Here is a 12,400-nt window from a genome sequence, read left to right as displayed (position 1 = left end):
TCGGACGAGACGGAGCCCCGTACCCAAAGGGGTCGGGCGAGACGGAGCCCGCGGCCTTGAGGTCGAGCGAGACCTTTTAATACGTCTTGAGCCATCCGGAGAAGTCAGCGTGGGTGCTAACTTCCTTACTTTGGGTTTCCCTACTATCGATACCCGACACGCACACGTGCCCGTTCGGTGGTACGCCTCCCAATATATTTTTTGTGTGTGTGCGTGTGGTGTGAATGTGGAGTGTGTGTTGTGTGTGTGTCCCAGTTGTACCGCATAAAAAAACCTCACATTGTTCATATCACTTGGGCGGGTGTGCTAGCTATAGCTCACAACGGGCAACAAAGCCATTGCCATCACTAGGAAGCTGTCTATGTGTGTGTGTATAGTGTTGGGTAGTGATGGGTGATTGTGATGTTTTTAAGCATGCATGGAATTGAATGGAAGCGCAGCATAAGAACGGATGATGGGCACACCAATAGACCAATGGGGGATGCATGCATGCATGCGGTGTTCGTGGTTATAGTCATACTATAGTATTTTTTTCTCAAAAAAAAATCAAACATACCAATCAGTACGGACGACTTATAAACCAGCCGACCCGACATCGACGTTGCCAGTGGGCTAGCAAGTCTCGCACGATACCCAGCTTTGGTAATTGGTGGCGTCACGCGGTCAGGATCCCACGGATAAAGCCAACTAGCCACGCCATGCGCAAAGGCATCCACCTGCCACGTTTGAGCCGAACAGACCCGACATCGACGTTGCCAGTGGACTAGCAAGTCTCGCACGATACCCAGCTTTGGTAATTGGTGGCGTCACGCGGTCTGGATCCCACGGATAAAGCCAACTAGCCACGCCACGCGCCAAGACATCCAGCTGCCACGTTTGCACGCCGACCAGCAACCAGAATACCAATAGCTGCCTAGTCATCTCCCCCCGACCACGGCGCAGAAAAGTCGTACGCTGCGGCCAAACGGAGACACGCCCCACAACCCCCACTGGCCACTGCTCCCCGTCCCCGGGTCTCCAGAGTCCAGGCACCCCCACATTCCCACTGCACGAAGCCACGAACAGCATGGCCCGGGGGATGATGCCCGAGGCTGGCACGGCCGCCGGAGCGCGCGGGGACCTCGAGGACCGCGCGCGTCCGCGTCCGGAGGCGATGCCGAGCGTGTACGGCGGGATCGAAGCGGGCCGCCTGGTGGTGCTAGCCAAGCCGCTGCCCTCCGGCGCAGGCTACTACCAGCCCTTTGCCGTCGTCCGTTTCGAGGATCTGCCGGAGGAACTCCGTCGGCAGATAGCCGGCGCTAGCGGCCACGGTGCCGGTGCCGCCGCGCGGCCTCCGAGCGCCGCACCGGTGGCGGCGCCCCTGCGTGGCGATGGCGAAGGAGACGCGCGGCGGTACCACGCCGCGCACCCCGTCGACGTCGTGCCGGAGGAGGGACTCCACCGCCAGCTGCCCGGATTGGTTTCCTCCGGGACCAACGACGAGCCGACCGTCAAATTCGCCGGCGACGGAAACAGCGACGCCGTCAAGGACTACTCCGAGTCCGAGCGCCTCATCCTGCGGGTACAAGCTCTACCTGCCGGTCGGAACAGAGCAACGTGCTGCGCCTGATCGTTTGTCTTTTCTTTCGTAGCTCATGGAGGAGGACGGAACGGTGGTGGTGCACCTGGACGCGTCAAGGCTCCAGGTGCTCGGCGACAAGGAGGGAAGCCTGTTCCAGAAGGAGAAAGGTTTCTCGCACGCTTGGATGGGCCACTCTGGCGACGAGGTACGCGCCGCCCACGGCTATATGGGCGCGTTGTACGACAACAGCCTCCTGACGCGCGAGAACGCCGCGCCCGTCGTCGCGCTCCTCCTCGGCACCGACCACATCGCTGGACCGCGCGCGCTTGACAGCTGCTCCGACGGCCTCGCGTCCCCACGAGAGGACGCGGTGCCTTTCGTCACCGAGCAGGGCGTCTACTACTACGACGTGCTCCTGCCGCCTGAGAACGTCGTGCCCGCCGCGGAGGCGTTACGCGCCCCGCGTTCCCCTACTTACGCCGTGCAGGTGATCTGGGCTTGTGCACGTGAAGTTTCTCGAGACGCCACGCAACAGCGTTCAATTGCCTCTGCCTCTGTTTTCAGTGGAGCAGAGCTCAGTCCTGGCCGCTCACCTGACCTTTGAACGGACGCGCAGGTCTCGGTCGACGCGGCCGTGGGCGGCAAGGCCGGGGATCCGACTGCTGTCGGTGTGAAGGCAGCCGGCGCGGACGACGGACACGAGCATGGCGGCAGCCTCTCAGCTGTGTTGGGCATCGTCGTTGCCTCCTCAGCTGCCACTGCACTCGCCGCCAGCACCGTCGGCCCAGCGACGGCGTTCGGGCTGTTCGCGGCCCTTGTTGGCGGTCTTTCCCTGGCTATGGCCAGCGTTCGCGGCCGGTAGGATGCACCGGGATGGTCGGATGGATGGATGGCTGGGCACTGTTGGATTGTTGACCTTTCGCCAGTCAAACTAGTATGGAATAACAACGACCATAGTCAGGAATGCCTTTTTTTTTTGTTTTGGAGGTGGTGTACTGCGTCGTCCCTGTTTCAGCATTTCGCTCTGTGTTTGCGTCGTGGTATTTTTTAGGCCTGTGCATATGGAATTGGGGCGTTTGCCTACCGGGCATCTCTGGCCAACCCTATGGAATTGGGGCGTTTGCCTACCGGCAGCGACGAAGCCAGGAATCGACGAAGCCAGGGCTGGCTTCCTCTTCTTCTTCCTCCAGCCCCTCCTTGCCTTCTTCTTCCTCCTCATGGCGGTAGCCCGGGCTAAGCCTGGGCTCCATGTAAATCATGGCCGTAGGGGGGGCTGGAGCACGGGTAGCCCCCCCCCGCTGGCTTCGTCGCTGCCTACCGGGCCATCTCTGGCCAACCTATAAGACCGTCTCCAACAACAAATCTATATGGACATTCAAACCTAAAATAGATAGCAAGAGACTCAAAATCAACTTCAACAGAGTACATATATGGGAGACCTATTTTGGGTTGCCTGAGAGGCACAACCCAAATATGGACATCATCCCTCCTGAAAACTTATTTGTAGAAATGATTCTCTTTTGGGTCTTGTTGTTGGAGAAGATGTCGAATAGGTATTGAACTTTTTGCCTGTAGCACTACCTAAAAGACGAATGAGTCTTTTTATTTTGGGTGTTGTTGTTGGAGATAGCGTTAGGCTTACCGAAGCTACCTTACCACGTTTCTTCGTCTCGTCGAGGGGCCAAAGCATGTCTACATAGCCCAGCGGGCCTCTCCGATTTGAGTGGCCTGACGGAGGCATCCCTATGGCCAGCTGCATCAGCAATTCCCCTCGTCCCATCAGCGGCGGAGAGCTCCAAGCCTCCAACCCTGCCACCACCGCGCCGTTGTCGCCATCTGCCATTCTGCCACCATGCGGCATGAGCGAGCTCGCCGTCGTGCACCCACGGCTTAACGTCTCCAGCGTGGGCGTCAATAAGGCCTCGGCGTTGCGAGCGCAGCGACGTGTTGTAGGGCTGACCGTGGCTACACACCATCCCACTGCGCGTCATCCCATACCGTTCGTGTGCTGCATCGTCGTCGTTTTAGTGTGCTTTACAAGCAACTCGATGATTGACTCCGTTCACTGCGCCGCCCTGGTACGCACTGGCAGCACCCGTGGTCGGTGGTCTCCTATGTACGACACGGCGAAGTAACGAAGGCCTCGGCAACTTTGTGCCCTGTTCGATGGATGAATTTGTGAACTTTATGTAACTTGTGACATGTATGTTGAATCATGTACGATCTTGGTTGTATGTTGATTGAATCGAGACCCTTCACAGTACTCGATGGACTATCGGGTTTATATGGGCTCAAATATGACAGTGCGATCGTTTGCAGGTTGTCATTGTACTTGTGCTTTTATAAATTGGTCGGTTCGGTTGCAGTAGGGTGGCAGAAATAGAGAAGCTTTATGCTGAATTGATAAATGTCATTTATAACTGTGAGAATAAAGTGATGTCCTGAAACGCCTCGCTAAGAGGTTCTACCATCGCATCCGCTACCTCAATGAGACCATGCACGTGGAAGTTGATGAAAGCCCCGGTATATTGTAGCCCATTTTCAATACCAGTAACTAGTCTGATTTGACATTCGTGTCTATTTTAGCATCAGTCGTCCAATATCTGCATCTAAACGAACCTTAGGTGTTCATTGTACATCTTTCACATGATCTGTTTACAGGTTGACCGAGACAAACAGCAACTGAACAATACAAGCCTGTCCTACTGCTACCCAAACAACTTTGTATATTGTATTTACACCTGTAATTTCTTTGATCTGTCAATCAAATCCAAAGCCTATTCACTGCTGTAACTGTAACCATTAGAAGATTCAGGTTTCATTCTGAGAGCCAACAGAACACGCCGGTTGCCCGTACCAGAATACCAGATGCGCAGAGCTGGAAGGAAAACCGAGGCACTGACCGCAGCAGCCTTGCTCCGCCGGGCGCTCCGGGCGGTAGCCAAAGCCAACCACGCGCGCACGTGCCTGCAATGCCGCTTCCTCTTCGCGTTCGCCGTCGCCGTAGCCGTCGCGGGGTGTTTCGTTACGCTTACGCCGGCTCCCGCGGGCGCGCCGCCCAGAGCGAGCTGAGCGCGCGCAGCCGCTGGCCGTAGTCCGCGAGCGCGAGCAGCCCCAACGCCGCCTGCCGCGGCGTCAGGATCTTGTGCATGTTTCGCAGCGTCTGCTGCCGGAGATGGTCCGCCTGTGCCAACAACGTCGAGGTCGGTCGGTCAGAAACAAGAGGCCGTACACCGATCGAGCGTGCCAATGCCAAAGATTTTGGTTTCGCCTGCTGCTCAGTGGCAACTGGCCAGTCAGTCACCTTGTCCACGAAGTCGACGAGGTCGGCGAGCTTGCCCACGGCGCTGGCCATCTGCTGCTCAGCGTACCCGCCCCCGCCGGCAGCGCCGTCCGGCGAGACGTCGACGGTCATGAGGGTCTCGACGAGCGTCTGCTGCCGCGCCGTGTTCTGCAGCTTGCGCACCTCGGCGGCCTGGAGCTCCAAGAGCGGGTCCAGCTGCGGCGCCAGCACCTTGAGCAGCTCGGAGGGGCGGAACCCGCCGATCCAGAGGAAGAAGCGCTCCGCGGGGGCCCGGCACACGCCGGACAGCACGAAGAAGGCGTCGGACCGCGCCGCGCGCGCCTTGGCCTGGAACAGCGCGCCGTAGTGCGCCAGCCCCGCGTCGACGAGCACGCGCAGCTGCACGTCCGGCACGTGCGACTGCAGCGCCGCACGCAGCTCCGTCGCCTGCCTGCCCTGCTCCTCCACCCAGTGCGCGTACTCCAGCTCGAACGCGGCCACACGCGGGTCCACGGGAGCCCCCGCCGCCGCCGGCGGTGTGACTCCTCCTCCTCCCACGCCGTACGCGCCGTGCTGCTGGCGCCTGGCCATGGTGAGCTCCGGCTCCAGCTGCGCTAGCTTCATGCGGCTCGTCTCGAGATTCTGGATGTACGCCTGTGTCGTATCAATGGATGGAACAAAAGCATCAATCATGAGCGATGAGCTGATTCGACTGATGATTCGACGGAGAGAATAACGTAACAATTCGAAGGAACAAAAGCAAGAAGATTTACTTGGCACGCGATGAGTGTTCGCTCTTAGCTGAGACGCTGCTGACCTTCTTCCGTAGCCAGCTCTTCCGGGCTGCCTCTCTGTTCTGCGCGAGCCGTCTCTAAATCTAGGCAAAGCAGAGCGAGGGCAAAGATCAGCGATCGAGGATCGTGCCGGCAGATAATTCATCCGAGTCATCACTCATCAGTCGGGTCCGTCTCACCTTGTCTCTTGGCCTGGCGTCGTCGTCGTGGCCGAAGCTATCCGACGACGGCGGCGGCGCTTCTTCTTCCACCAGCGGCGCGACGTCGTCCTGCTGTGCCTGCAACAGCAACAAACCACGGCCCACCAGTGATGATTATCTGAATCCATGAGGAGACGGAGAATCGCATCGAGCTGCGATGCAGCACACAGGGGTCAGGGGAGGGCGCTTGAATAATTATTACCAGGCGTTTGCCGAACTTGACCTCCTCTGCTTCGACGACGTCGAGCAGCGCCGGCGTCGTCACCACGGTGACCGTGGGGACGACCGCGGCCAGGGGCAGGGCCACGGCGTCGGCGTCGGGCCTGAACGGCTCCCCCCACACGCCGGCTGCCACCAGGTGGCGCTGCCGCTCGTAGATCCCCATGGCCCCGCCGCCGACGGGGCCCGAGGTCACGTAGCGGCCGGGCGCGGCGCCGCTCGTCGCCAGCGGCTGCAGGCGACTGCAGGAACAACAAGCAAGAGCATGTCAGCGCGCCCGCAGCTTCTGTCTCCACCAGAAATCAAGCCTGAGCGAGGCCGTGGGGATGGTTATTACGCGCGCCGATGAGACGGGTAGAAGAGGCGGCGAACGCCACGGCACGGCCCGGACGGACTGGCTAGTGGTCAGTGGTCACTTACTCACTGACTACGAGAGCCATGTCGTCGGCGGTGAGCTCGCCTCGGCTGGCAGGGACTCGGTGGGGGCTATGGCTGCGCTGGCGTTCAGTGGCATGTAGGAGGACGACGACGACGCCGTGTTCAAGATCTGGGGCTGGGTGTACCGTGTATGTCTGTCAGCTTCTGCCTCCCCCCTCTGTCGTCTCGTGTGTCCGTGGCTGACGATGACTGATTGATGAAGCAAGCAGTGCAGTGAGCCGATCGGACGACGTGGGTGTGGTTGGTCGTTGCGTACGTGCTGGGTCTGGCCGTCTGGGTGGCGCTACGGCCGTCCGGCGGGCCTCCCCTTCATGGTCCGGCGCTCCGGCACACGACAAGAAGCCAACCTCGGCGCGGGGCAGAAACAGAAAGGTGTCGCCTTGTCGCTACGTACTCGGAGGGACGGCCGGACGGGGATCCCGCCGGCGGGCACCGTCTGTTGCTAGGCAAAGTAACCCATGTCACTGTGCCATTGCCCTGTTAGTTTCACTAAAAAGTCATGCTGAAAATTATTATTCGCTGATTTATGGTGAAAAAAAAACACTATACCATAACTGATAAATAAGCGAACAGCATAGTCAACGTTGCACATGTGCTCGAGATTGATTATTTTTGAATCCGATTCTGGCTATAACCTCTTCCTAGGGCACGGTTCAACCACGACCGTATTGCGTGCGCTTGCACCTCGAGATTGATTATTTAACCAAGTAAAAAATATTTGCAAGGTTATGTATTATGCTTGTGCACAGCACAAAAAAATATACGTACTAGATAGTATGAACCTTAGCCAATAATGCAAGGCAGCGTGCACTGAGTACGCAAGTTCATGAATTGGCTGGTATTATATCCCTGGTCCCTTGTTTCATTTTGCAACGAGCCCTGAAGTGGACAGCCACTGTGGCGTGGACGACACTACCGAATTTTTTACTTTTTAGTTTTTTTTAAAGTTTTTCATAAATACGTCTCTGGTGGAAAGAATTTAGAATCTGTACCCTTAACTCGGCGCCATCGATGCTGGTGCCGAGCTAACACGTCTCGGCGCCAGCGTCCCTAGCGCCGAGATCTTGGGCTCGACGCTGACGTGGCGCTGATTTGGCAAGAGCTCGGCGCCGTAGACGCTGGCGCCGAGCTTGGCGCCCTGTATGAGAGGCCCTGATGGGACAACGCTATGGCCGTGGCGCCCTGTACGGCCCTGATGGGACCCTGATGGCCGGGTGGCGTGTGCACTGGACACCGACTCTCATTAATGGAAACGGGGATCCCGATCTTCCGTCAGGTGGTGGTAACTATCGTTGTGGCGGAGAATGACACACCGATCCGGCTTCAGATCGAAATATCGAACCCTGCAATCTTAGCACCACAGCTCCTCTGGTTATCAACCGAGTCACGGACCAGGTTGACCTCGTCAAGAAGGCTAATCCCTGTCTGCGCAACGAAGAACACAAGCAAGAACAAGAAAGAACGCAACCAAATTACAGATGAATGATTAATCTCACGAGTTGGGGTCTCACAAACCGATAAACGATGAAACTGTTCTTGACAGAATAATCTAAGCAAAACCCAAAACCTAACGACGGCGGCGGCGTATGATTATAAAGGTCTTAGGGTCGTCGCCTAACCTGGACGCGCCCCCTAATGGGCCTAAACACGATACACGGTCCAACGGACCAAAAGACGGTGTCGCAGCACCCTGACAGATTCTGGACGCTGACTTGTTTCGACGATTCCCGTTGATTCCGAAGAGCTTTTAACGTGAGACCACTTAGGTTGGCTTCCTTATCAAATAAGCTTTCCATCCATATGTGGATCGTCCAAAATGGAGTCCGGATGCGTCCTGGGTAACCAGTTTAAGGCAGACTGGTCCTAGAGGCCGAGACAGACTCGAAATCATGTTGGACTAGGCCTCTGGTTCGTGTTGGACGTCCTTGCTGGTCATCATCACCTCCTCCACGTCCTCTTAGTCCCTCTTGACCATTTCCAATGTTACTAAGCAAGATAACATCATTAGGTAGTAGTCTATTCTCAAAAGTATGAAAAGGATCGCTTAAGAACGAGCTCACCTCTAAATTGAGTTGACGCATTCGAGCCCGGGTCATTGGACCTTGCATGACGGTTGGAGGATCAGCTGGTACATCCGAATGTCCAATCTGAAAATCAGCAAGTTGCTAATTCTATTTTCCCACCTAAAAAGGATAAGTCTACATCTATTTCTAAGGCTGAGGGGATTAAATTGAAGGGTGGGGTTATGCTTGCAACAAAATGTGACTTTGCTGAAATTTCTGATGATGATATTTGCTATGCTTTGGTATGCAAACGAGCAATGTTTTCGCTTGATGAGATTGTTAGCTCGATGCCTCCTGCTGTCACTAACCTTTTGCAGGAGTATGAGGACATTTTTCCAGCTGAGATACCCCCAGGGCTGCCACCTATGAGAGAGATAGAGCATCAAGTCGATTTGATTCTGGGAGCAACCTTGTCCAACCGTGCTGCTTATCGAACCAATCCTGAGGAGACTAAGGAAATTCAGCGACAAGTCCAAGACCTTTTGGACCGCGGGTATGTACGTGAAAGCCTTAGTCCTTGTACAGTTCCTGTACTTTTGGTTCCTAAGAAAGATGGAAGTTGGCGTATGTGTGTTGATTGTAGAGCCATCAATAATATTACTATTTGGTATCGTCATCCTATTCCTAGGCTAGACGACATGCTTGATGAGTTGTGTGATTCTATAATTTTCACTAAGATTGACTTGCGAAGTGGCTACCACCAAATTAGAATGAAACTTGAAGATGAATGGAAAACCGCGTTTAAAACCAAATTCGGGTTGTATGAGTGGTTAGTAATGCCTTTTGGTTTGACAAATGCACCTAGCACTTTCATGCGCTTAATGAATGAGGTTTTAAGAGCTTTTATTGGACATTTTGTGGTAGTTTACTTTGATGATATATTGATTTACAGCAAGTCTTTTAATGAACATATGGATCACTTACGTGCTATTTTTAATGCTTTACGTGATGCACGTCTATTTGGCAACCTTGAGAAGTGCATCTTTTGCACGGAAAGAGTTTCTTTTCTTGGCTATGTTGTAACTCCACAGGGAATTGAGGTGGACGAGATGAAAATTGAAGCCATTATAGGCTAGCCGGTTCCCCAAACTATCACACAGGTGATGAGTTTTCTTGGTCTTGCAGGATTCTACCGCCGCTTCATCAAAGATTTCAGCACCATTGCTGCCCCATTGCATGAGTTGACGAAGAAAGGGGTGGTGTTTCATTTAGGAGAGGCACAAGAGAAGTCCTTTGACACTTTGAAGGACAAGCTCACACACGCACCATTGCTGCAACTTCCAAATTTTGGTAAGACTTTCGAGCTAGAATGTGATGCTAGTGGAGTTGGCATTGGTGGTGTTTTGATGCAAGATGGTAAACATGTTGCTTATTTTAGTGAAAAAATGCATGGTCCTATTCTTAATTATTCCACGTATGATAAAGAAATGTATGCACTTGTTCGTTCTTTAGAGACGTGGCGTCATTATTTATGGCCTAAAGAATATGTTATTCATTCTGATCATGAATCGCTTAAGCATCTTCGCTCTCAAAATAATCTGAATCATAGGCATACTAAATGGGTTGAATTTATTGAATCTTTTCCTTATATTATCAAACATAAGAAAGGAAATGATAATGTGATTGCTGATGCTTTGTCTAGAAGATATACATTGCTGTCCCAACTTGATTGTCGGATTTTTTGTCTTCAATTAATAAAAGAACAATATGCGCTTGATCCTGATTTTAAGGATGTGTTGCTTAATTGTAGAGAGGGACATACATAGAATAAGTTTATGATCAATGATGGGTTTTTGTTTAAGGCAGACTGGTCCTGGAGGCCGAGACATACTCGAAATCATGTTGGACTGGGCCTCTGGTTCGTGTTGGACGTCCTTGCTGGTCATCATCACCTCCTCCACGTCCTCTTAGTCCCTCTTGACCCTCTCCAATGTTCCTAAGCAAGATAACATCATTAGGTAGTAGTCTATTCTCAAAAGTATGAAAATGATCGCTTAAGAACGAGCTCACCTCTAAATTGAGTTGACGCATTCGAGCCCGGGTCATTGGACCTTGCATGACGGTTGGAGGATCAGCTGGTACATCCGAATGTCCAATCTGAAAATCAGCAAGTTGCTAATTCTATTTTCCCACCTAAAAAGGATAAGTCTACATCTATTTCTAAGGCTGAGGGGATTAAATTGAAGGGTGGGGTTATGCTTGCAAAAAATGTGACTTTGCTGAAATTTCTGATGATGATATTTGCTATGCTTTGGTATGCAAACGAGCAATGTTTTCGCTTGATGAGATTGTTAGCTCGGTGCCTCCTGCTGTCACTAACCTTTTGCAGGAGTATGAGGACATTTTTCCAGCTGAGATACCCCCGGGGCTGCCACCTATGAGAGGGATAGAGCATCAAGTCGATTTGATTCCGGGAGCAACCTTGCCCAACCGTGCTGCTTATCGAACCAATCCTGAGGAGACTAAGGAAATTCAGCGACAAGTCCAAGACCTTTTGGACCGCGGGTATATACGTGAAAGCCTTAGTCCTTGTACAGTTCCTATACTTTTGGTTCCTAAGAAAGATGGAAGTTGGCGTATGTGTGTTGATTGTAGAGCCATCAATAATATTACTATTTCGTATCGTCATCCTATTCCTAGGCTAGACGACATGCTTGATGAGTTGTGTGATTCTATAATTTTCACTAAGATTGACTTGCGAAGTGGCTACCACCAAATTAGAATGAAACTTGAAGATGAATGGAAACCGCGTTTAAAACCAAATTCGGGTTGTATGAGTGGTTAGTAATGCCTTTTGGTTTGACAAATGCACCTAGCACTTTCATGCGCTTAATGAATGAGGTTTTAAGAGCTTTTATTGGACATTTTGTGGTAGTTTACTTTGATGATATATTGATTTACAGCAAGTCTTTTAATGAACATATGGATCACTTACGTGCTATTTTTAATGCTTTACGTGATGCACGTCTATTTGGCAACCTTGAGAAGTGCATCTTTTGCACGGAAAGAGTTTCTTTTCTTGGCTATGTTGTAACTCCACAGGGAATTGAGGTGGACGAGATGAAAATTGAAGCCATTACAGGCTGGCCGGTTCCCCAAACCATCACACAGGTGATGAGTTTTCTTGATCTTGCAGGATTCTACCGCCGCTTCGTCAAAGATTTCAGCACCATTGCTGCCCTATTGCATGAGTTGACAAAGAAAGGGGTGGCGTTTCATTTGGGAGAGGCACAAGAGAAGTCCTTTGACACTTTGAAGGACAAGCTCACACACGCACCATTGCTGCAACTTCCAAATTTTGGTAAGACTTTCGAGCTAGAATGTGATGCTAGTGGAGTTGGCATTGGTGGTGTTTTGATGCAAGATGGTAAACATGTTGCTTACTTTAGTGAAAAATTGCATGGTCCTATTCTTAATTATTCCACGTATGATAAAGAAATGTATGCACTTGTTCGTTCTTTAGAGACGTGGCGTCATTATTTATGGCCTAAAGAATATGTTATTCATTCTGATCATGAATCGCTTAAGCATCTTCGCTCTCAAAATAATCTGTATCGTAGGCATGCTAAATGGGTTGAATTTATTGAATATTTTCTTTATATTATCAAACATAAGAAAGGAAAGGATAATGTGATTGCTGATGCTTTGTCTAGAAGATATACATTGCTGTCCCAACTTAATTGTCGGATTTTTTGTCTTCAATTAATAAAAGAACAATATGCGCTTGATCCTGATTTTAAGAATGTGTTGCTTAATTGTAGAGAGGGACGTACATGGAATAAGTTTATGATCAATGATGGGTTTTTGTTTAGAGCTAACCGCCTATGCATTCCAGTTGGTTC

At 52.1% G+C, this 12,400-nt stretch overlaps 1 protein-coding gene and 1 pseudogene across 1 annotated transcript; one reads left to right on the top strand and one right to left on the bottom strand.

The window, feature by feature from the left end:
- The first annotated feature begins 950 nt into the window (after nucleotides 1-950).
- LOC136501159 (uncharacterized) lies at nucleotides 951-2,667 on the top strand. Its single transcript, XM_066496650.1, has 3 exons — nucleotides 951-1,561; nucleotides 1,632-2,048; nucleotides 2,178-2,667. The coding sequence occupies exons 1-3, from the start codon at nucleotides 1,067-1,069 to the stop codon at nucleotides 2,421-2,423; spliced, it is 1,158 nt and encodes a 385-aa protein (XP_066352747.1). The 5' UTR covers nucleotides 951-1,066; the 3' UTR covers nucleotides 2,424-2,667.
- A 1,494-nt stretch (nucleotides 2,668-4,161) lies between these two features.
- On the bottom strand, nucleotides 4,162-6,783 carry LOC136501572 (transcription factor TGA2.2-like; annotated as a pseudogene).
- Between the last annotated feature and the right edge of the window lie 5,617 nt (nucleotides 6,784-12,400).

This window comes from Miscanthus floridulus, chromosome 13 (genome assembly GCF_019320115.1).
Source record: "Miscanthus floridulus cultivar M001 chromosome 13, ASM1932011v1, whole genome shotgun sequence".
NCBI classification, from domain to species: domain Eukaryota; kingdom Viridiplantae; phylum Streptophyta; class Magnoliopsida; order Poales; family Poaceae; genus Miscanthus; species Miscanthus floridulus.
Note: the sequence above shows the minus strand (reverse complement) of the source record. Positions and strands in the feature narration are given on the sequence as shown.

What these genes read in the sequence shown, in the direction of transcription:
- LOC136501159 (XM_066496650.1), top strand. Translation starts at nt 1,067, where the DNA reads ATGGCCCGGGGGATGATGCCCGAGGCTGGCACGGCCGCCGGAGCGCGC. An exon ending in CCGAGCGCCTCATCCTGCGG is followed by an intron (nt 1,562 to 1,631) that starts GTACAAGCTCTA and finishes TTTCTTTCGTAG; the next exon opens with CTCATGGAGGAGGACGGAAC. An exon ending in CCCCTACTTACGCCGTGCAG is followed by an intron (nt 2,049 to 2,177) that starts GTGATCTGGGCT and finishes ACGGACGCGCAG; the next exon opens with GTCTCGGTCGACGCGGCCGT.